Source organism: Orcinus orca, chromosome 7 (genome assembly GCF_937001465.1).
Source record: "Orcinus orca chromosome 7, mOrcOrc1.1, whole genome shotgun sequence".
Classification (NCBI taxonomy): Eukaryota; Metazoa; Chordata; class Mammalia; order Artiodactyla; family Delphinidae; genus Orcinus; species Orcinus orca.
In genome coordinates this window covers 85,823,162-85,845,071 of record NC_064565.1, presented here as the reverse complement: position 1 = coordinate 85,845,071, position 21,910 = coordinate 85,823,162, and the positions used below count along the sequence as shown (strand labels likewise).

General features: G+C 40.9%; 1 protein-coding gene across 4 annotated transcripts in view; it reads right to left on the bottom strand.

Moving 5' to 3' along the window:
• AOX1 (aldehyde oxidase 1) overlaps positions 1-21,910 on the bottom strand; it is a 71,486-nt gene that overhangs the window by 42,257 nt on the left and 7,319 nt on the right. For 3 of the 4 annotated variants that reach the window (XM_049712305.1, XM_004262875.3, XM_033430366.2), the window contains exons 3-16: positions 19,949-20,045; positions 18,344-18,452; positions 16,696-16,822; positions 14,511-14,572; positions 13,437-13,526; positions 12,707-12,787; positions 11,735-11,879; positions 10,848-10,940; positions 9,846-9,997; positions 9,562-9,655; positions 8,109-8,218; positions 6,902-7,086; positions 5,774-5,936; positions 3,614-3,706 (exon numbers count right to left, since the gene is read on the bottom strand). In XM_049712305.1, the coding sequence (XP_049568262.1) occupies positions 3,614-3,706; positions 5,774-5,936; positions 6,902-7,086; positions 8,109-8,218; positions 9,562-9,655; positions 9,846-9,997; positions 10,848-10,940; positions 11,735-11,879; positions 12,707-12,787; positions 13,437-13,526; positions 14,511-14,572; positions 16,696-16,822; positions 18,344-18,452; positions 19,949-20,045 (1,601 nt within the window). The remainder of the gene's footprint in view (positions 1-3,613; positions 3,707-5,773; positions 5,937-6,901; positions 7,087-8,108; positions 8,219-9,561; positions 9,656-9,845; positions 9,998-10,847; positions 10,941-11,734; positions 11,880-12,706; positions 12,788-13,436; positions 13,527-14,510; positions 14,573-16,695; positions 16,823-18,343; positions 18,453-19,948; positions 20,046-21,910) is intronic. The other variant, XM_049712304.1, reaches the window with a different exon arrangement.

Here is a 21,910-nt window from a genome sequence, read left to right as displayed (position 1 = left end):
GCGGGAGGAGCCGCCTGCGAGGCAGTGCAGAGCTGCCCCGTCCACACCTCGCGGGGTCAGTACTGCATCTGGCACCAGGGCTGAGGCCAGACCCCCTAGGCTTTCTCAGGAAGACCCGGTCAGGAGGAGGGTTGGCCAAGGTAAGGCCCGGAAAAAGCTATGGAGGCTCCCTTTCCCACCCCATCTGCTGCTCCACACCGCTTTTCACGGCGTCACCCTGAGCCTGGGTGAGGCACGGGCTCTTTCTTTGAGATGAGGCTCACAGTACTCCACTACATCACACAGTAGGAGGGAAGACAGAAAAGGCAACAACAGGGCTTCCCTGGTGGCGCAGTGGTTGAGGGTCCGCCTGCCGGTGCAGGGGACGCGGGTTCGTGCCCCGGTCCGGGAAGATCCCACATGCCGCGGAGCGGCTGGGCCCGTGAGCCATGGCCGCTGAGCCTGCGCGTCCGGAGCCTGTGCTCCGCAACGGGAGAGGTCACGGCGATGAGAGGCCCGCGTACCGCAAAAAAAAAAAAAAAAGAAAAGGCACCAACAGAACACATGCTGGTCAGCACCTCTACTGAGAGGAAAAGAAGCCATAGAAGCTGACCTGTTTCCAGCTCAGCATCATGTAAGGCATCTGAGAAATTTTTAAAAAGTAAATACATTTGTATTTGGTTCCCAGAATGTGCAGTTTGAGAAAGCCTACTTGTTACATATTGACAATACATCAGCTGTTTGATTCCATCTAGAGTGGTAGCTCATGTCAATCATAGCTGCAGATTTTCCAGAGTCAGAGCTTCCCTTGGTTCAACGAAAGTGCTCTGAGGCTCTTGCTGCACAGAATGGAAGGGAAAGACCCTAGCTGTCTGGGATCCCACTGATCAACTGTCATGTTTTCTTCTCATGCAGGCGTTTTGCCTTTCTGAACATTTGGATTCCATTTACCAAATACCATGAATGGAGGAAAGCCAGCATGGTTACGATGGGAACTTTACATAAAGGTATCTGTAAAAAGACACCTCCCCAAGCCCCTCTGCTGCTCACGAGATCCGGGAAGAATGGTTGTCAGTCACTGCCAACCTACTTGAGGGACTCAAAAAATAAACCTTCAGCTTGAGATAGATCAGAGGTTCTCTAGGCAGGAACCTGGAGAAACCTCTGATCTGTCAGAGGGAAAAGGAGAGTGGCACATGTAATCCGAAAACGCGTTCAGCATTTTTATTGGTTATTAGAGAAATGAGGAAAAAAACCCTATTGTTTTTATACTATAAATGACAACAAGTAAGATATCAGCCAAATTTTCCCTGACAGTTATATGTAGAAAGTAGAGTCATTTCTCAAATGAATTTGGCATAAGACATATGTGTAGGATGCTCTGAACTTACTCCTATTTCATATAAAATATACTGTTTTACAGTAAAATATATACTTACTGATAAACATTTATCGTTTTAAAGCCCATATTTGCTTCACTTAAATGTAAACTTCAATTCTGTAGTTAGTACCAGACAATGCACCAGAAAAGGAATGTTGGCTAAGTCTTTGTGTTTTGTTTTGTGGTGGTTGTGTTCATCCTGACTTTATCAACTAGAAAGCAGATTATGAAGAAAAATAATTTAGAACTTGGACTAGGCACCGTTAAATAAAGGTGGACATTAGGCCACAAATGTAGGGGAAGGCGGGAAATGAGAGGAAATTTTCCATGTTGGGGTTCAGGCAATATGAACAGGAATTTGAATCAGCCCCAGTGCACACCAGCCCCATCCTCACGGCCAAGTGCTCTCAGCAGGCTTCTTCTCCCTCTTCTCTGAGAAGCTGAGGTGGTGATCCAAAGAAAAACATGTATCAGGTCCGGTTTGTTTCAGATGGTAGGGACTGATTCCGCTGTGAAATGCCCCCAAAGTGCTGCCCTATAATGCTGTGTTGAGTTCTCCATTTGAACAACATTTGAATGAAGAGTCACCCACATCTTTTTTTTTTTTTTAATCCAAAGAGATTTTTTCTATCCTGAAGAGCAAAATTCCAGGTAATCCATAAGCTTAGACACTAAGGAAACACATTCATAGGTCTCTACATAGGCTCTGGGAGTTTTCTATGACATAATACTTTTTACTATAAATACTGAAACGCATCACTGCTTTGGGAAAAAAGTGTTTTGAAACCTTGCTGTGAGCCCTGCCTGCCAAAAGGTTGAAGATAAATGCCAAAATACATCTTTCATATATATATCTATAAATATAAAATTGATTAATTTAGCTGAAGCTATAAAATTTTTTTTAAAAAGTCAGTTGTGATGAATCTACTGATGAAAGAGGTTGTATTTGATTACTTGCTTGTGTTTGTTATATGGCTAAAGATACCACGGAGGAAAGAATGTTGTCTCCTCTAACTGGTGATCTCTGTCAAAAGGCTTTTAAGCAAATTAACTGATTTGGGGGAAAAAAAATATTGGTCATGACTGCTGAAGTTCCTCTAGCAATGTGGGTATTTGTGTGTGTGTGTGTGCGCCTGTGCGCGTGTGTGTATGTGTGAAAACCCAGAGGAAAAACAAAAATAAAACATATATGTGAGAGATACACTACTTCCAAAACTTGATCTTGCAATCTATAATAACAAACTATGTGAAGATTATCACTTTTCTTTGGATGACTTGAAAGCCCATTAATTTGTTGTTGTCCCCGTGGTTGTTGAAGTTTATTCCATGGTCAAGGCAGTGTTAGGGTATTTATAAATGAGCCAAACGTTGCAGTGGTCGTATTTTACACCGGGGAAGAGGGAAGCTATTTTTGACTTTCAAAATGATCACTTTCAACACTTTCAATGGAGTTTGGCATATTTGAATTTTGAATATACTGAACCTAAAAACTGAAGAGATATATACCAATAGGGAACTGTTTGTTACGACATACTGTAAGCTTTTATAACTAAATTCAACAATAGATCCAATGAACTGAATCTATTTAAAAAGCATCTTTAAAAAGCCTTTTCATGCTCTTGACTTAATAAAACTCTCAAGGTAAAGTTTCTTGATAACAATTTCAAGGAGAAGCACTGAATCTTATCTAGTTTACCAATAGGAGGACTTCAGGCGATACTCTTATGATGTTGTAGCTGAAAATTCTGTTTGAAAGTCATGAGGACTTGTGTTCCAATAGGCAGCTTTCATTAGGAGACCTTGAAATTAGCTCTTAGAACTTACGTTTGATTCAACTCTAAAACTCTAACTCACAGAGAAAACACTTGGAGAATGGGGACTGGGGGAGCAGAGTATCTCCACATCCAAACAAAATAAATCAGCAGCTCTGCCTTTGGTTGTGTCCTGACTTCCACAATGCCAAGGGCAAGAGCACATGGCAAACTAGGCAGCTTGTTCATGTCAGTGGTACAAGGCCACAGAACAAAACACACAGTCCTCAAGTTGAAAACAGACATTTAAAAAAATTACCACTGCTAGCTTTATTTTTAATCACAATACTGCATTGATTTTGAAATTTAATTAACAGTAAAGAAGGCTGTGGGTTCACCAGAAGGCGAGCTCGGGCTAATACATCTTGACAATCACTGAGAGATAAGTGAAGAAGCTTTAGCCCAGGACCTCTGAATTAAAAAGAAGAAAAAAGCCACTAACCTGGTACTTTAATGTTCTCCAGGGATGTCTGGAATGAAGCTCTTCTAAAGCACTCTCGTACTTGTCTGTAAGGCTAGGATAGTGAGCCGGGTCCTGAAAAGTAGAACCACTGTAGATATTTAAAATATGCCAGAATGGTCTTGGGAGGGAGGCTAACATGGCTCTTAGCAAGCAACTCTACTATGAAGTCTAAATTTGTTAAGTACTTCCCTAATTCAGAATCCTGGAAGTAGAAGCAGGGTTCTCCCTGACCTCCAGGACACACACTCTGGAAGGTCCACACATATGACCACATATTATGAACAGCCACATGAAAACAGTAGATTACTGACTCCCAATATCTTTATGTTTCTTATGATACTTTCACATGCCTTCCTAAATGATTTGAGGACTTACAAACCAATAAAACAGGAAAGTAGAAGCTAAGTAAATGACTGGAAAGGAAGAGAGTAGTTAAACCAGGAAAATGTCAGAGCCAAGGTACACCGCTGCAAATGAGCATCAAGCTCTGCTTTGTACCACCTGGCCAATCAGGAAGAAGAGAAACTGCGGCGGCTGCACCTCTGCCACAACCTCACAGCAGTAAGCATTCTGGGGCCCCAGGAGGAACACCTCCTAGAGCTGAGGAAAAGTGGGTCAATTTGGTCCTTAGGCAAGACTTCAAACAGTGCACCTAATGGTTATTTTTTACAATTTAAAAGTTTTAACAGAAAATTAAAGCCCACAAAGGCTATTATTTTTAATAGCAGAGGAATATTAATAGAGGAAATTGAATAGAAGGTAAAAGACTATAAGATGGAAGCTGTAATTTATATAATTTGATTCATCCAATAAATTGTATTAGTTTGCTATTAATTGGAGGAGTGTATAGTTGGCTTTATTACTTTTTCTCTTTTGATTACCCAGTGACAATACATCACTTATATATGATTTCAAGCTTCTATTCTAAAAACTTTGATACAAGTGTTCTGGTTCTTAGTTCTCATATATAATGAGAAGATACCGTCAGAAACAATGATAAGAGAGAACTCTGCCTCTAATTTAAAGTGATCATACTAGGGCTTCCCCGGTGGTGCAGTGGTTAAGAATCTGCCTGCCAATGCAGGGGGACACGGGTTCGAGCCCTGGTCTGGGGATCCCATATGCCGCGGAGCAACTAAGCCCGTGTGCCACAACTACTGAGCCTGTGCTCTAAAGCCCGCAAGCCACAGCTACTGAGCCTGCATGCCACAACTACTGAAGCCCGCGTGCCGAGAGCCTGTGCTCCGCAACAAGAGAAGCCTCCACAGTGAGAAGCCCACGCACTGCAGCGAAGAGTAGCTCCCACTCACCACAACTAGAGAAAGCCCGCACGCAGCAACGAAGACCCAACACAGCCAAAAATAAATAATTTTATTTAAAAAAAAGTGATCATACTAATTTCTATACCACATGAGGAATGTTCTTGGCTTCTAGTCTAATTTGGTCCGCTGATTGTAGCTTGGGATTAATGAACCAATATGGCTGAAGTTCCCTTTGTGTCTAGCAAATTTATTCCAAACTTTTTTCAGTTGTATCCTCCCTTGCCAACAGTCTTGTAACTCTAATTGTTTGTCATAAGGGAGGCCAGGTGAAAGAATGCCCAGATGCTTACTACTGTGATTATGACTACCAGTAGACAGTCTTCACCATGGTTCTCTGAAGCATTAGGGACCATATGAAGCTTTTTCCTATGATGACCCATTTCTCAATAACCTTGTGGAGTGGCTGCCATTGCCATCTTACAAGTGAGAGAAAACAAAGCTGAACCCAGAGAAGAAAGCCAAACGTACAAAGGTAAACCTCGACAGGTGGAAGAAACGCTTTCCTAAGGGAAAATATATTCAAATCATTAACAAGTTTCTGAACACAATGGAGACATACAACAGGTCAGAAACAAAATAACTGAGTGGTATTAAACCAAATCCCGCACAACTCTGTGTTCTACTTGCCATTCTTCCCCAAACACTCACTCCATCAACAGACGGCCTGCCATACGCCCAGCAAGCCCGTGAGTCTCGGATTTGGGTTGTTTTTTCTATTCTGTTCCACAGCTATTTGGCAAGGAGTTGTTGCCGCCACTTTGTGTATCCCCAGAGCCCCCAAGACTGGGAAAGGTAATGCATGGTCAGTTCCACTTACCATCCTCTTCAAAATCTGTGACACTTCCAGGTAGAACTTGAAGAGGAAGCTGATGATGAGAGTCCTCCTGAACTCCACCCTCCCACCTGGGGCTGAGCCTGGGAGGGAGACTTCATCCAGAATCAGCCTGCAAGCTGTGTCCAGCATCTCTTCATCCCAGCGCCTGTGGGCGTCAAAAGAGAAGACTCCTAGCCCAACAGGACTCACTACCTCACAGGCTCAGTGAGCTCGTAAGACAAATAGCAACAGTTTAATGCAGCAGAAAAAGAGTACAAACTCCAGAGTCAGGCAACCCAAGTTCAAATCACAGACCACCACTCTCAAGGTGTCTGGCCTGGGCCCACCAGTTCATCATCTCTAAAAGGGCAGTAATGGTAGAACACACCTCCTGGAATGGTCGTGAGAAAGAAATGACAACTCATGTTAAGTCCTCAGCCCAGGAATAACTGCTCCCTAGATCACTAGAACATTTACTGCATGCCAGGTTCTGTTTTACGTACCTTATCTGTATCCATTCATTTAATCCTCTCAACTGTCCTATGAGGTGTGATTATCTCCCTGACTGATAAGGAAACTGAGGTACTGTAAGATTAAGCAAGCTGAAAGAGATCACACAATTTATAAGAGTTGAACTGAGATGTGGACGCAGGCAGTGTGGTTCAATCAAGATCGTGGTTTTAACTGTTAGTCTATTACTTCTGAAATGTTAACTGGTACCTAGTAAATGCTCAAGAAATACTGGCGACTAGTATTACGTATAGAAATAAAAAAGTTAGGTATGCATGTGCATTTAGCAAGTTATTATAAAACAAACTCCCATAATCTATCTTTCATAAAGGTAAATTATTCTCTTATGATAAAGAATGCAGATTTACTCATTTTGCTTACTGTGTCTATATACTATTGGGAGATGGGTTCACACACACACACACACACACACACACACACACACACACACTATATGGTGTCCACTTCAGAATTCACTAAGACACATGGGAATAATCATGAGATCTTATTGGAATTCCATGTCATTAAACAGAAAATAGTAAGCATTTTTCTTCTTGTAATTACATGACACCACAGAAAGAGCTGCTCTATTACTTGGAGACTAAGGACATGAATCCATACCTTCCAATGAGTTTCTGGCAGGAATTCTTTGCACAGATGGTGGTTGGACCAACGCCTCCATATGCAATGGATAACTCTCTAATGATGCCATCTCCTCCTCCAAAAAAAACTCTCATTCCCGAATTGACTATCGCTAGCGCGTTCTGTTGCCGCTGGGCTTGTCGGAAGGCTGACACAAACTCCCACTGAAAGCAAAAGTGAAGTGGCACCTATAAAAGCACACTGAGGGACAACTGTGCACAAGGCGGTTTGTTTATGTTGCCTCATTTGACCCTTGCCACACTCTCTGTTATGGGCCAAATTGTGTCCCCCTCAAAATTGATAAGTTGAAGTCCTAACTCCCAGTACCTCAGGATGTGACTGTATCAGGAGATAGGGTCTTTAAAGAGGTGATTAAGTTAAAATGAGATAATCAGGGTGGGCGATGATGCAGCATGGTGGTGTCCTCACAAGAAGAGGAAATTTGGACACGGACACAAACAGAGGGAAAGCACACGGAGACACAGGGAGAAGATAGTTATCTAAAAGCCAAGGAGAAAAGCCAAGGAAAAACCAACCCTGCAGCACCTGGATATCACACTTCCAGCCTCCACAAGTAAGAGTGTAGTTAACCACCCAGGCTGTGGTTCTTTATTATGGCAGCCCTAGCAAATTCATACACCCTCCAAGGCAAGCTTGATTATTCGCATTTACAGATGAGGCATCTGTAATTAGGAGTGATTCAGTAATGAGCTCAGGGTCAAAGTAGGTCTAAAACTAGGATTCACTCTTGAGTCTGACTCCAAAGCCCTTCTTCTTACCATTAAGTTCTGTTGCAAATTTATAGCCTCTTCAAAACCTCAAGATATAAGTAGAAGTATAGTTTTAAGTCTTATTTAGGAAAAAGCCTCATGGGACAAAGTATTTTTAAAAATCTGTAAGAAAGTAACTTTAGAGGCTGGTTTGGGTGGGGGGAAGGTGGGGAGGGAGAAAGAGACACAGAGAGTGAGAGAGAGGTGGTGGGCAGGGTTGGGGAGGAAGGTAGAGTCAAAGGTCTCCAGATTCTAGCAATGATGGGGTGTATATAACACAAGTGAAACCTAACTATTCACAAATCCTCATATTCTCCACTGCAAACACTCAACACCTTTTCTTAACCCACCCTATGTGGGAATTAACAAGCTGTGCACTCACAAGTAAAACCAAGAAATTGAAAGGACATTCTCACCTTCCTCAAATAAGGGATGTTCACTGAGATCAAGATTTCTTCAGGCTTAAGGTCAGCACTGGGGCACTTTCTGAGAAACTGCTCATTTAAAGGAATCTGTCGTTTTCCTTCTGTGGAAAGAAATGACACTTTCCCTGGAATCTGTTCTATTAAACAATCAAACTCCCAAAACTTGGGAAATAATTCTACCAAATATCACAGGAAATTTATTGTTTGAGGGAAAAAGTGCTCTTCCTATGTTTAAAAATCTTTCACCATGAAATGGCATCTTGCAATGTTTCTTCCCAACTAGGGCCCACCTTTTTTTTTTTTTTTTTTTTGGCTTCCTTGCTTGATTATAAATAAAAATATCTAGCAGAGTAGACCAGAGGTCAGGTAGAGTCGGACCTTAGCACTCTTTCTGAACAGCATGATTCATTTTGAGCTTTGTAAGAAGGGAGAGGACATTAATATCCCTTTTGATATTCTAATAAAGTCATTCAACAAACATTTATTTATAACCAAGAACGCTACTTGATGCAGTAGTGAATAAATAAATTGCCTTTAATGAATTTTTATACTAGTGGGATGCAGTCTTATTTGTTTATATCTTTTCTCAGCACCAAAAGAATTTCTGTTCTTTAATCAGTATATTGGGGGGAGGAACTGTTTAAAGCTATAATGAAATAGGACTTTGGGATAAAGCTAAGAAGGTTTTGATGTTCATATTTACATCACAAAGCCTATTTCTCAATAAATGATTTTTTTAAAGGATGTTACTTAAATTGATAACTGAATGTACACCTTCTTCCTTAAGATAATTTTGTGGTTTAGAGGACATGAAGAGTTGGCATTTAACAATGCAGGTAACAGAAAGTTAGTACATATTTCTAAATGAAAAAAAAAAACAACGGATGTATACAGGACCAATGAAAACTTCCTAATAATTGTCGACAAAGTTAAAATAAAAGAAATAACTGAAAAGTCCTGGACTTAGTTTCAAAAAACAAAACTCAAGTAAATAAATATAGAATGAAGCCCAACCACTGTTCAACAGAAAAAGGTCTGCAGGCTTCCATCAATGACAGCATGAGCACACAGCATGACGTGGGTCTCACACACTCCTGTACCACCTGGAGAAAGTCTTTGACAAAGGGGCCCAATCGTTGTCAATAGCCTAGAGTTCTCTCCACTATTCAGATCACACCGGGACACTAGCCAACACTGGTCGATGTCAGGTGACCAGTATGGGAAAACATCTAGCACAAGTCCTCAGAAAGAAAGAGATGAAGACATTGGGTGTGTGTGCATTTAGGACCAGACTGACCAACTTTCCAAGCATCCAGAAAGGCAGAGGAATTATTAATATTATAAAGGATAGTAGTTTTCAAAACTGGACTTCCTGCATCCCTAGAGAGGCAAAAGGGTAGGAGGAACAGGGTTTAATAGTCCCTAAGAAGGAGCTGTCACTTACCTTTTGATAGCAAGTTGAGGGTACAGTTGCCCACGGCGAGGAGGGGGTTCAGATCCGAATCTGGATGCCTGCTCACTATGTGGCCCCCTAAAGACTTTTTAAAATAATGGGTTATTTTCACTCCACTTATGTAATTATAAAGACACAAGTGGTAAAATAAGAATCGAGCAAGACTTTGGAAAACTATTCTTTTTGTCTGTTCCAAAAGAATGAAAATGTCATGATTTATCAGGGACAGTCATTCATGGGACACATACTAGGTGTTACAGTCGTCAGATACATACAGCCATGTTCCTGATCTGGGATCCAGCCAGAGTTCCCAGATGCTTCAAGAGGGCATGGTACATCTGTGTCTTCTCCTCCGGGAGCTTCAGGATCCCATTAGCCAGGACGTCCTTCACCTGAGCCAGGCTGAGGGCAGCACCTAAGGTCAGTCCTGAAATGAAATCATTTGTAGATAACGCAATGTGATCATTGCTGACCTGGAAATGTCCATTAGATTTTAGACTACAGATATGGGATCTTTATGCTAGATACACGCTACCCTGCATACTGGTGGTCATGGTGGTGACGGTGGGAATAGTGGTTGGTAATGGAGGTGTTAATGATGATGGTGAAGGAGGTGATGGTGCTGGTGACAGAGGCAGGGTTGAGAGTGATGGAGGTCATGGAGGCTAAATTTTCTGAATACTCACTGGGTCAAGCACTATGCTGAATGCTTCACAGAATCTTCTTGAATTCTAACAAAGCTTTGAAGTATTAATAGCCCCCCACACACTGAGATTCAGTTAAGTAACTTGACTCAGTTTTTCAGCTAATATATGACATGGTCAGGAATTGGACTCCAGAGCCAGCCTCCAAACCCACATTTCATTGCTTCTCATCATTGTCATTAAATCAATTTCCTTTATTGAAATGGAAAAGCCAGTTTGTAAGCTGCTTCATACGTAAACTTGTTTGGTTACTACTGTGCTTCTGGAGAGCAAAGACTCTCATCTTTATCTTCTACCCAGCACTTAGCACAGTACCCTTCACTGAAGAGCTGTTACATTTCCCTCATACAGCAGACATAAAAGTTCTTCAGTGAAAACCCGACTCTTCAGACAATTAGTATCTCGTATAATCATAGAGAATTCTTCCCTGAGCCTCCTCCAGTTATCACCTTACAAGGGAGTCTCTCTGTATATTCTAATTATGAATAAGACTTTTTTTGCTTGTCTGCTGATCAAAGCAAATAAGCTGATTAATGCATTTCAACTAAGAAAATAGGGACCTTAAGAACTCACCATTATCTGTATAGTTTACAACACTCAGTTCTTCAATTCTATCAGGAGAAATTATAACTGGGTGAAAGATGCCTTTAAATTTCATGTCAGGCCCTGAAGGATTAGGAAAAAAAAATAAGCAGACTGAGATGAAGGGGGGCTAACTGCCTTTTAGATTTTGAAATTGTGATTAAAACTGATGTCCTTAAATATATAAAACTGATGTCTTTAAATATATAAAATATATTTTATATAAATATATAAAACAGATGTCTTTAAATATATAAAATATATAAAAAATTACATATCTATTGGTCTGTTCATTGCCAAATCGCACGCACAGAGAATGGACGGGTGGATTTTCACTGAACTTGGGGAACTCTTTGGACTCGTCAGCCTTAAAACTTGGCAGACACGTCCAAGACCACGTGTGGCATACTCAAAATTCTCCTTGGGAAGACTCTAGGAGACTCCTCAAAGAAGTACGCAGTCAAACTGAGTTTACAATGGACACCATAGAAAGAGCCTGTCCCTGCAGTTTAAGAAAACCTATTATGGCCATTGAGACACCACTGAGAGAGGAAACAGCAATTTCAAATACAAGCCCCAGATCAGTCTCTACATGGAAAGACAGGACAGCTGTCACTGGAGCTGCTGCTGCTAATTTGTCATGGAGCAGGCCTCTTGGGTACAGCTCTGTGCACTGCTCCGGTTAGGGCAACAGGAATTCACTGATGTGATGGAAATTGTAAAAGCCTCTTAAGCAGTGCTCAAGAGAAGTCAAGTATAAATGATTTAAAATGTTATTTCAGACTGCTTTTTCTGAGAACATGCATATATGAGGTTTTCTCCTCCCCAAAGCCCTTTTCCTCAGTTTCCTCATAAGAAGTCCCTGGGGATCTACATACCTACAGAGGTGTTCCCCATGACAACCGGGGCCTGGGGATACTTGACTTTGGCTTCTAGAAGTTCCTTCAGGGTCACTGGAGAAATCCATGTCATTCTATCACCACCAAAAATCCTGGTCCTTTGAGGTTGTTTCTCAGCCATTGTCTATTGAAAAAGCAGTAAAGATTCAAGATCATCTCGTGATAATATTTCCACCTGTTTCTTCTCTATCTTTACGGGAACAGAGACAGGAGATAGAGATCTTTTTAAAAAATAAAATAATAGTGGGACTTCCCTGGTGGCGCAGTGGATAAGACTTGGCGCTCCCAATGCAGGGGGTCCAGGTTTGATCCCTGGTCAGGGAACTAGATCCCACATGCCACAAGTAAGAGTTCGTATGCCACAACTAAGGAGACCATGCACTGCAAGTAAGACCCAGCTCAGCCAAATAAATAAATATTAAAAAAAAAATCATCATTGGAAGAAACAAAACAAAATAAAATAAAAGTCACCTAAAAGTAGAGCTTTACTAGGAATCAGAGTACAAGATAAAATGTGACAATATTTTACTCCTTCTGGAGACTATTCCAATACATCTCCCTTTGGTGCTTTTATATCTCAAAAGAATCCATTTCTATGCTTAAAAATATTTTACATGCTTAATTTCGTCAAAACATTTAATGGAAGAATAAAACTCAGCAAAACCGGAAATAGAAAACATGTCTAAATCTACAGATGCTGTGATGTCTTTTCAGGACATTTTTTAATACATACCATCTGCTGCTTCTTACATTCAACTGTCCCCTGGTGGTGACTCCACCCTCATTCCCCCATCTCTGCCCTGGTCCCATACTCTTTAGACCTTGGACTGAGAATGGCAGGTGGATATTACCTATTTGCCAATCAGCTTTCGAGAGGATCTATAAGCAAATATCCTTCCTGGCATTTCACCGTGAATTCCTCCAGGATGAGCTCAACTTTGTCTTACTTACCATTAGCTCAGGAGGAAATATCAATTCCTGAGTTGGATCCAATGGCAGAAACTCCTCTTCTGAGAAGAGTTTTAGATTTGTCTTAAAAAGAGAAAGTACCAGAAGTTATTGTCATCAGGCAATTCTCCCTACTTTAAATCCTTTTGTGGAATAAGGTCAGATGAAGATAGGCACAGAAGAGACAGACAGACAAAAAACCCCACTGGTCAGCCATGGTACCTGGGCTCTAAGCCAAGGGCTCTAACACAGACCAGGTCACCAGCATCTCAGGGCAGATGCTGGTGGGCGTCCAAAGCCCTCAGCCCCTGCACATGCTCCTTGGAGTCTGGGGGGAGCACAGGAGGCAGCAGCGTGAGACACAACTGAGAGCCAGAACACTCTCCTGAATTGCCACCTCTCTTATCACTCCCTGCCCTTCCATTTCCCTAACATCTCCACTAGAAAAAAGACTTGAAGAAGGCTTTTTTTAAACTAAGAGACAATAAGAGATCAATGTGTTCTCCCTCTTATAGGTAGTTGTATGTGACCGAGAGTAACATCAGGAGTGAGGGATGAAGTTGTTAGGTTAGAATTTTTTTTTTTTTTGATAGACATGGGGTGAGAATGCGGGAGGGGACATGCTGCACACCTCAAATTAGCTACCTTACACAGCCATTTAATCTTCCTAAAGGTAAGTTGGTCTCTACTCATGTCCTGAGAAAATCTTATAAAAAATTTACATTTCACTGACCTCATTTCCTTCCTCAAACTCTGGTAATCCATTTATTCCTTGATCCAAACAGCAAACCCCATTTTCTTTACTTTGATAGCAGCCAGAAACCTAGTGGGTGAAGAAAACAAATAACCAAGAATTTATTGTTGATTCTACTAAATATTTTTCCGGCTTTATTGAGATATAATTAACAAATAAAATTGGGTATATTTAAAGTGTACAATGTGACTATTTGACATGCGTATACTTTGTGAAATGATGACCACAACCAAGTTAATTAACACATCCATCACCTCACAGTTACCATTTGTGTGTGTGTGTGTGTGTGTGTGTGTGTGTGTGTGTGGTGAGAACACTTAAGGTCTACTCTCTTCACAAATTTCAAGTACACAACACAGTATTATTACTATAGTCACCAGGCTGTAAAGATCTTATAACAAAGTCTGGCACATGGCAATAAATATTAACAATGGTTGATTTAATATTTCATTAACAAGAAATAATTTATTATTAATAATTTACTAATAAAGAAATATTAACAAGTATTATTATTATCACTCTGTTCTTATGATACACTGCTTTCATCATTTAAATTCCAAAGGGCCATCTTATGTCCCTCATTTCAACATTGTTTGTTCATCTATTCATTCAACAAGCATCGATTGAGTGCCTAATTCCGTTGGTGCACAGTGACTCAGCCTCTGCGTCAAGCAGACCACATTCTGGTAAAGAGACGGAAGAGCGAATGGGCAATTACACCACCGTGTGCCCAGCGCTGTGATAGGGGTGCGGGAGCAGCGGGGCAGGGTACCCAACCCAGACAAGCAGGTCAGTTAAGACCCCTTGGAACAATGACCCACAGCCAATGTTGAAGTGCTCAGGTGCTGCCTGTGTGGCTACAGGGCAAGCTCAATGAACCAGGGTAGGCGCCCTGCTCAAGATCAAGTAACAAACAGCAATTACGGACCTTGAGATAAGAAGTAGCCCTGCATTAGTGACAATGGGCTATTCTCCTAATCACACCTGCCAACTCCCACCATTTTGTTTCATTGAGGAAAAAATATACTCAAAAACGTGTTCCTTTCTACTCACTTTACAGAAAGTCTTGCATGCATCGATTATGGGCCTGTATCCAGTGCAACGGCACAAGTTACCTGAAGGGGAAAAACCCAACTCTGTTAATCAAGGAACCTAGAGAGAGGCACCGTCTGCCAGATGCATGCTGGAAATAAGGACCCCATCCTAGAAGGAAGCCCTGTTTGACATTTTGGTCCCCAAATCCACAAAGTCGGATTTTTTTTTTTGTCAGCTACTTGGGATACTTGGTTGATAGTCTTGAGGTAATCTAACAACTCAGCTATTTGTACTTTCTCTCTGTAAACAGTTTTTATATCCTCTGCTTGTGATAGGTGCTCAAAGAACACAATGATTTCAAGCCAAGAACTCTTGGTCTATAGGCACATTCAAGAGCTAAGCTTCACAACCCAAATGCCCATCAACAGATGATTGGGTTAAGAAGATGTGGTATATATAGATACAATGGAATGTTACTGAGCCATAAAAAGAGAATAAAATACTGCCATTTGCAGCAATGTGGATGGACCCAGAGAATATTAGGCTAAGTGAAATAAGTCAAAGACAAATACTGTAATATGTGGAATTAAAAAAATAATACAAATATACAAAACAGAGACAGACTCACAGACATAGAAAACAAACTTGTGGTTACCATAGGGGAGAAGGAAGAGGAAAGGTAAATTAGAAGTATGGGATTAACAGATACAAACTATTATATATAAAATAAACAACAAGGATTTACTGTATAACACAGGGAATTTTACCCATTATCTTGTAATAACCTATAATGGAATATAATCTGCAAAAATACTGAATTACTATGCTGTACACCTGAAACTAACACAATATTGTAAATCAACTATACTTCAATAAAAAAAATTTATTTTCCATACGCAGTAAAAGACAATGTAAATAAAGCTACATTGTACGTCATTTTTTTTTGATATTTAAAAATACTGCTATTTTGATATTTGATATTTAAAAAAAGAGCTAAGCTGCAGTTGATAGAAAGATCAAAGGCATTATATAGCAGCAAAGATAATTTTTAAACTCTGGAAGCAATTGGGCACACAATTTATTTACAGTAAATCATTAGGCCAGTGCTCCTCCACAGTGGTCCATATCCCATGTTCTCCTCCAACCCCCAAACCTGGCATCTATTTAAAACACAAAGCCACTGAAGCCAGCTGTCTGGGGTTGGGTCCCAGGAATCTTCATTCTTTACAAACTCCTATGTAAGTCTTAAGCACCCGAAAATTTGAGAACCCCTTGTCACTTGTTCACATCACAAACGGCCACGAGATCAAATGCATAATAAGACTTAAGGGAAATAAGGCAGAAGACAGTTTGTGTCTTATGCACCTCCCCTTTCTACTTCTGTTTAGTCCTGTCTTCCCTGGAACACTTTCACAGAGGAGCTGAACACATGAGCTTTAGGCCCATGTAACACGGCAGAGAAATAAGGTCCCTGGGAGACAGCAGACAAGTAGAGCCATGGAGAATTTCACCAGAAATAGGATTCGGGAGGCTCTTATTCTTTAGAATTGTTCAGAGTCTTGTTAATGAAGGCCTCCTCCAATGCTCCCCCCATCCCCCGCTACACACACACACACACACACACACACTGAGCTCCTGAACTTGATAAACTAGCTCCAGATAAAGGCAGTTCTTTGAAATAAGTACCACCAGAAGATGTCAGTCTCTTTGATTTCATGTTGTATTCATCATGAGCCTTCTGATAACTTCATATTGCCCTGAGAGCACCCACCCAATAGGAGAGAGCAGCATGTGGAGATAACTGGACCGTTTCCAAGGGTAAATGAATAAACTGGCTTTGTAATTATTATTAAAATAAGCAAACAATAAAAAAGGGAGACGACTCTTATAGATTAAGAGAGACTTGAGAAATATATCAGCCAAGTGCAATGTGTGGATCGTGTTTGAATCCTGATTTGAACAAACTAACTCCTCCACTTATTGGTGGCATAATTTTTAGTAAATTACTCTCTTTAAACCTCAGTTTCTCCATCTATGAAATGGGGGATAATAATAATGCCTACCTTATAAAGTTATCATAAAGAGTAAATGAGGTAATGTTTATATAGCACTTAATGCAGTGTGTGGCACCTGATAAATGGCTAATGTTAGCTATCATTATCAACATCATTTAAAAATTAAAGCACACACACATATAACCTACCACCTAGAGCATCAGTTAACTGACTCAGGGTGGGCTCTGGATGGTTCCTCAGCAGCGTGTAGATGGACATCACCATCCCAGGGGTGCAGAAGCCACACTGCGTGCCATGACACTTGGCAATCCTCTCCTGGAAGCACAGAAAGGTTGAAAGGCAGAATCTTGGGCCTGACCCGAGATCTAATGAATCAGAACCTGCATTCTAACAAGATCCCTGGGTGGTTCACATGCACATTAAAGTTGAAGAAGCAGCCCTGGAAAATCCTTCTCAGCCTTGGTGTCTCCCTTTCTTGGGCTGGGGTGGCCGTGATGACTGGTCCTCAACAGCTTTTGAGCTTCATTGAAGGTTCTCAGCTTTTGAACTTCATTGAAGGTTCTCAGATTTCAGAATCACCAGGGGAGCTTTAAAATTTCCAAGGTCCAAGCAGTACCCCAGACCATTTGACTGAGAATCTCTGGGGGTGGGGCACAGACATGTATTTTTTAAAGATTCCCAGGTGTTTCAATCTGTAGTCCAGAATGGGAATCACCGAGATAAAGGAAGTCCTTCACAGAAATGAACTGAATTATATTCAAGTTGAGGGAAAAAAACCCTTTTATTTCCCAAGTGCCTTTATCTGCCCCTATTGCCCTAACACTTCAGCACACAGGGACTCTTTTACAAAGTGCCATCTTTAATCCAAAAAACAATCAAGAAGGAAACATTGCCTTGATTTCTCTTCCAAATCTCCCCCCAGCCCCCAACCCCAACTGTTCTCTTTGGAGTCTAACTTCAAAGGTGCAACCCCATTTCAGAAGCCGTCATCTGTCTACACTGCAGCCAGGAGATGGGCGGCAGGTACTAAATGAAAGGGTGTCTTCATGCCTCCGAACAGCCGTGTCTCACAAGCATAACCAAGCAGAATCTGCTCCTTCTAGGTAAAGAGGTTTCATAGAAAATAAACAGAACCCAAGATTCCTTCAAGCACAGAGAATATGAACTTTGGCCATTTTCTATGCTGCCCCTATCTTTTTCCTCTTCCACCCTCTCCTCTTAAGTGGTACTCATTAACTTAGATAAAAACAAGTAGCAACAGCATTTTTCTGGGCAATGTATACATAATTGAAAGAGTCAGGAGTCTGAGGTGCCCTTTCATTGAGGCAAAGTTCTAACAAGGCGCCTCCTTAGGAGAAAAGCTTCAAAATTCATTAACAACTCCCATTATATATCTTCCGAACAAGCCCTAAATTCAACAAATCTTTTTGGTAGCTGAGATTTTCACTCAGCTTTAAAATCATGTTATTTTCCTCTTTATAGAAAAAAAAAAACATTAAGATTATATCCCCCAATGCACTTGGCTCTCATTTCTTTATAAGTTTGGAAAATGTAAAATGGACAGGTCCCATCTAATTAGAATACAGAAAACAATGCTAGTGATGTCAAGATTTTTTTTTTTTTTTAAAGAGAAAGCTCTCTAGTCTTTCAAAAGTATTTTTCTAAGAAGTCAGTCACATGTCCCAGGTTTCACTCCTGGCCCCCAGCTTGGTGTCATCTGTTGGCTGTCACCAAGCAGCAGGGCTCATTGATCTACTGTATTCATTTCAAGAGCTCATCATGTCATTAATGGTTTTCGAAGCACAGAAACCCTCTGAAGAAGAGATGCATCCTCACCTGAACAGGATGAATCCTGGTCTTGGTGCTTCCTATGCCTTCCACTGTGGTGACGGCAGCACCATACAGAGAACAGATGGGAATCAGACAGGCGTTGGCTGAATAATGTCTTCAGAATGAAAAAGAGAAGCACAAACTGCATTGTATCCAGTGGGAAAGGAGCACCTCCAACATGGCAGGTTTTGTATAATGTCCCAGGCGTTGCATATACATTTTGTCCTTAGCTCATGGCCATTTTACAGAATAAGACTCTGGGGGTCAGAGTGAGCTGCTCAGGATCACAGCTGGAGTGTCAGATAGGATTCAAATTAGGCCTCCTAATTCTAACTCAAGAACAGTTTCCACTAACGTTGTTTTTTTCTCTCCATTGAGGGGCTGACATTCTCCTCTCCAGTCACATGTGACAATCACCTAGAGCATATTTCATCCTCCAAGCAGATGCTGGGCAAGGGGTTAGTTGGGCCATAAAGTTAAACTGATATTGTGCCTCAGAAGAAGAAATAGGGTGTGGATACAGAACTCCTCAATCCCACAAACCTACTGCTAGAAAATGTCTAACTCAAAACGACTCCTAAAATGTTCTCATTTACCAAACAAAATTACAGATGGCCAATAAATACATGAAATGAAAGGAATCAAGAGAGATTCAAATTAAGCAATGAAAAATCATTTTTATCAAAGAAAATGACAAAGGTTAAAAAAATTGTAATATGCATTATTAGCAAAGGTTTGGGAAAATGGAATTCACATACTGCTGAAAAGAATGTAAACTGATAGAGCTCTTCTGAGAGACATTTTGCTGGAAGGCATAAAAACTTAAAGACGCACTCACTCTTTTATCCTCTAATTCCATCTCCATGGATCTATCATAAGGAAATTATCAGAAACATAAATATAAACATATATATACACATGAATGCTCACTCTCCTTATAATAGTGAAAACCAAAAAATAATCTAAGTGATCACTATTTGAGGGTTGGTTTTGATACACCCAAACAACAGAACATATACAGCCATTAAAATTATATTTATTATTTTGAAAAGATACTTATGAGAAGTTCAGCAAAAAATAGAGGTTTCTAAGCTGTATAGGCAGTATGCTTCCTTAAGTATACACACAAAAGAAAGACTGGAAGAATATTTTTCATTTATAAAATAAATGTAAATATTTATTGAGTGCCTACTGTGTGCCAGGTGGAGTACCAGGCACTAGGATTCATTGGTGAACAAGACAGATAAAATCCCTGCCTTTGTAGAGTATATATTCTAGTTGAGGAAGATAGACAATACATAGGAACATAGACAATACGTACATACACAAACATATGGTGAGAAGTGCTATGAATACCTTAATATAGGCGAAGGGAGTAGGGAGTTGCCGAGGTGAGATGGGGCACTGCTATGGAGAAGGTGATCAGGGAGGGCTGAGAATGTAACATTTTTGCTGGAACCGGAATGATTTGATGCCCATCAATGTATCCCCAATGCCTATCACAGTTCCTGTCACATAGTAGGTGCTCAATGCATATTTACCAAAGGAAGAAGAAAAACAAAGTTCAAAGCTACAAAATTTCAACCATATCTGGACTTTGCAGCAAGGTACCTTATCCTCTTGGTAATGGGGTTACATCGTGATATCATCACCGTGCAGGCACCACAGCCTCCCGCTCCACAGCCATATTTAGTTCCTGTGAGTCGGACTAGAAAAAGCACAGTTAAAGATAATGTGTTTTCCATAATTCTCTTTGTGAAATAGCTCTGACCTTAGGAGACAACACCATCAAAGACTCTTAAATGTACAGTTAAGCTTGATACTTATTTATCAAATAATGTATGTATGTCTTAGCTGCTATTATTTATAATCTTGTAAATTCTTGATTTACATTTGCATGCTATATCTAGTCTCTTCCTTTTTAAAACAACTGGACCCCAGGTTGCCAAAAATAAGGCCAAACTTAAGTAAAGGAAGAGTCTACACATATAAGGCCTTGAGGATTTGAAGGTCTGAGTACACTGCATATCTGTTCTTATCCTTATCTGTGTCTTTGATGACATACAAAGTAGAATGTCAAATTGTAAATAATTCTTAGAATATTAGTGTCATGTTATACAAATGTGCCATATTTCTCTGCTTCTCAGTGGCAGAAACTGCTAGTTGTTTCCCAATATCTTTTCCCTCATTCTTTCTTGGTAATAGAAATCCTCATTTTTGAGCTACACACACGGTTGCCCAGAATTAAAAAAATACATTTTCACAGCCTCCTCTGATGCTTGGTGGGGTCATTAACAATGTTGGCCAATGGGATGTAAGCATAAAGGCTGTTTTTGACGTCCAGGAGGGAAATGTCCTCAGAGGGAGAGGGGTGCCCCTCCTTCATCCCTTACTTCTTCCTATTTGCTGGAATTCAGATATGATGGCTGGACCTCAGTGAGTTATCTCTGACCATGAGGAGAAAGCTTCTTGCTGAGGAGGGTGAAGCAGCAAGACAGAAAGAGCTTGGTTCCTGATAATGTTGTGACAATGCTTTGCTAGCCTGGATCTACCTACCTTTGGGATTCCTTTACGTGAGTATGACAACCATGAGAATGTGCCTCAGAGACTTCCTTCAACACAGAGGGTAACTGACCAAGAGAGCCAACTGCTGCACTTTGATATCCATCACCCCACTTTGCATCAAGGCCATGCCTCGCATGGGGTGCTTCCCACCAATGGCTCAGTGCTATGCAGAGGTGTGGGAGTCCTTGTCAACCATTCTCAGTGGCTTTGATGAACGTGCCTTAGACTGCACAGCAGTCTGAGACCCTTCAACTCAGCCTTCTCTCCCGCTTTTCCTTACAGGTATCAGTCTTCCGTGGCTGCCTCCCTATTTCACTCAGGCATTTTTCCTAATAAAACCCTTGAATATTTAATCTCATTTTTTAGTGTGTGCTTCCCAGAGAACCTGAAATAACACAATGAGAAAGAAATAAACTATCTTGTTTACTGCTATTGGGATTTTCTGTCACTCACAAGTGAACCAAATCTTAAATATCACATTGGTACCATGGATAACCAGGAAATTAGTATTAATTACTTTTATGTCCAAAAACCTTGAGTACTTCCCTGGTGGCACAGTGGTTAAGAATCCACCTGCCAATGCAGGGGACATGGGTTGGATCCCTGGTCTGGGAAGATCCCACATGGTGCGGAGCAACTAAGCCCGTGTGCCACAACTACTGAGCCCGCGTGCTGCAGCTACTGAAGCCCGTGCGCCTAGAGCCCGTGCTCCGCAACAAGAGAAGCCACTGCAGCATGAGAAGACTGTGCACCTCAACAAAGAGTAGTCCCTGCTCGCCACAACTAGAGAAAGCCCGTGCACAACAATGAAGACCCAATGCAGCCAAAAATAAATAAAATTAATAGAATAATAATAATAATAAATCCTTGAATGACTTTCAGAAGATAGCTATTGATATTTTCTGAGTTGTGTGCTCTTTTGGGAATTTCACTCTCTCTGGGGGAAAAATGTACAAATTCCCATTGTCACACAAGTTTGCATATAATGTAGTGGGGTCCACAGACCTC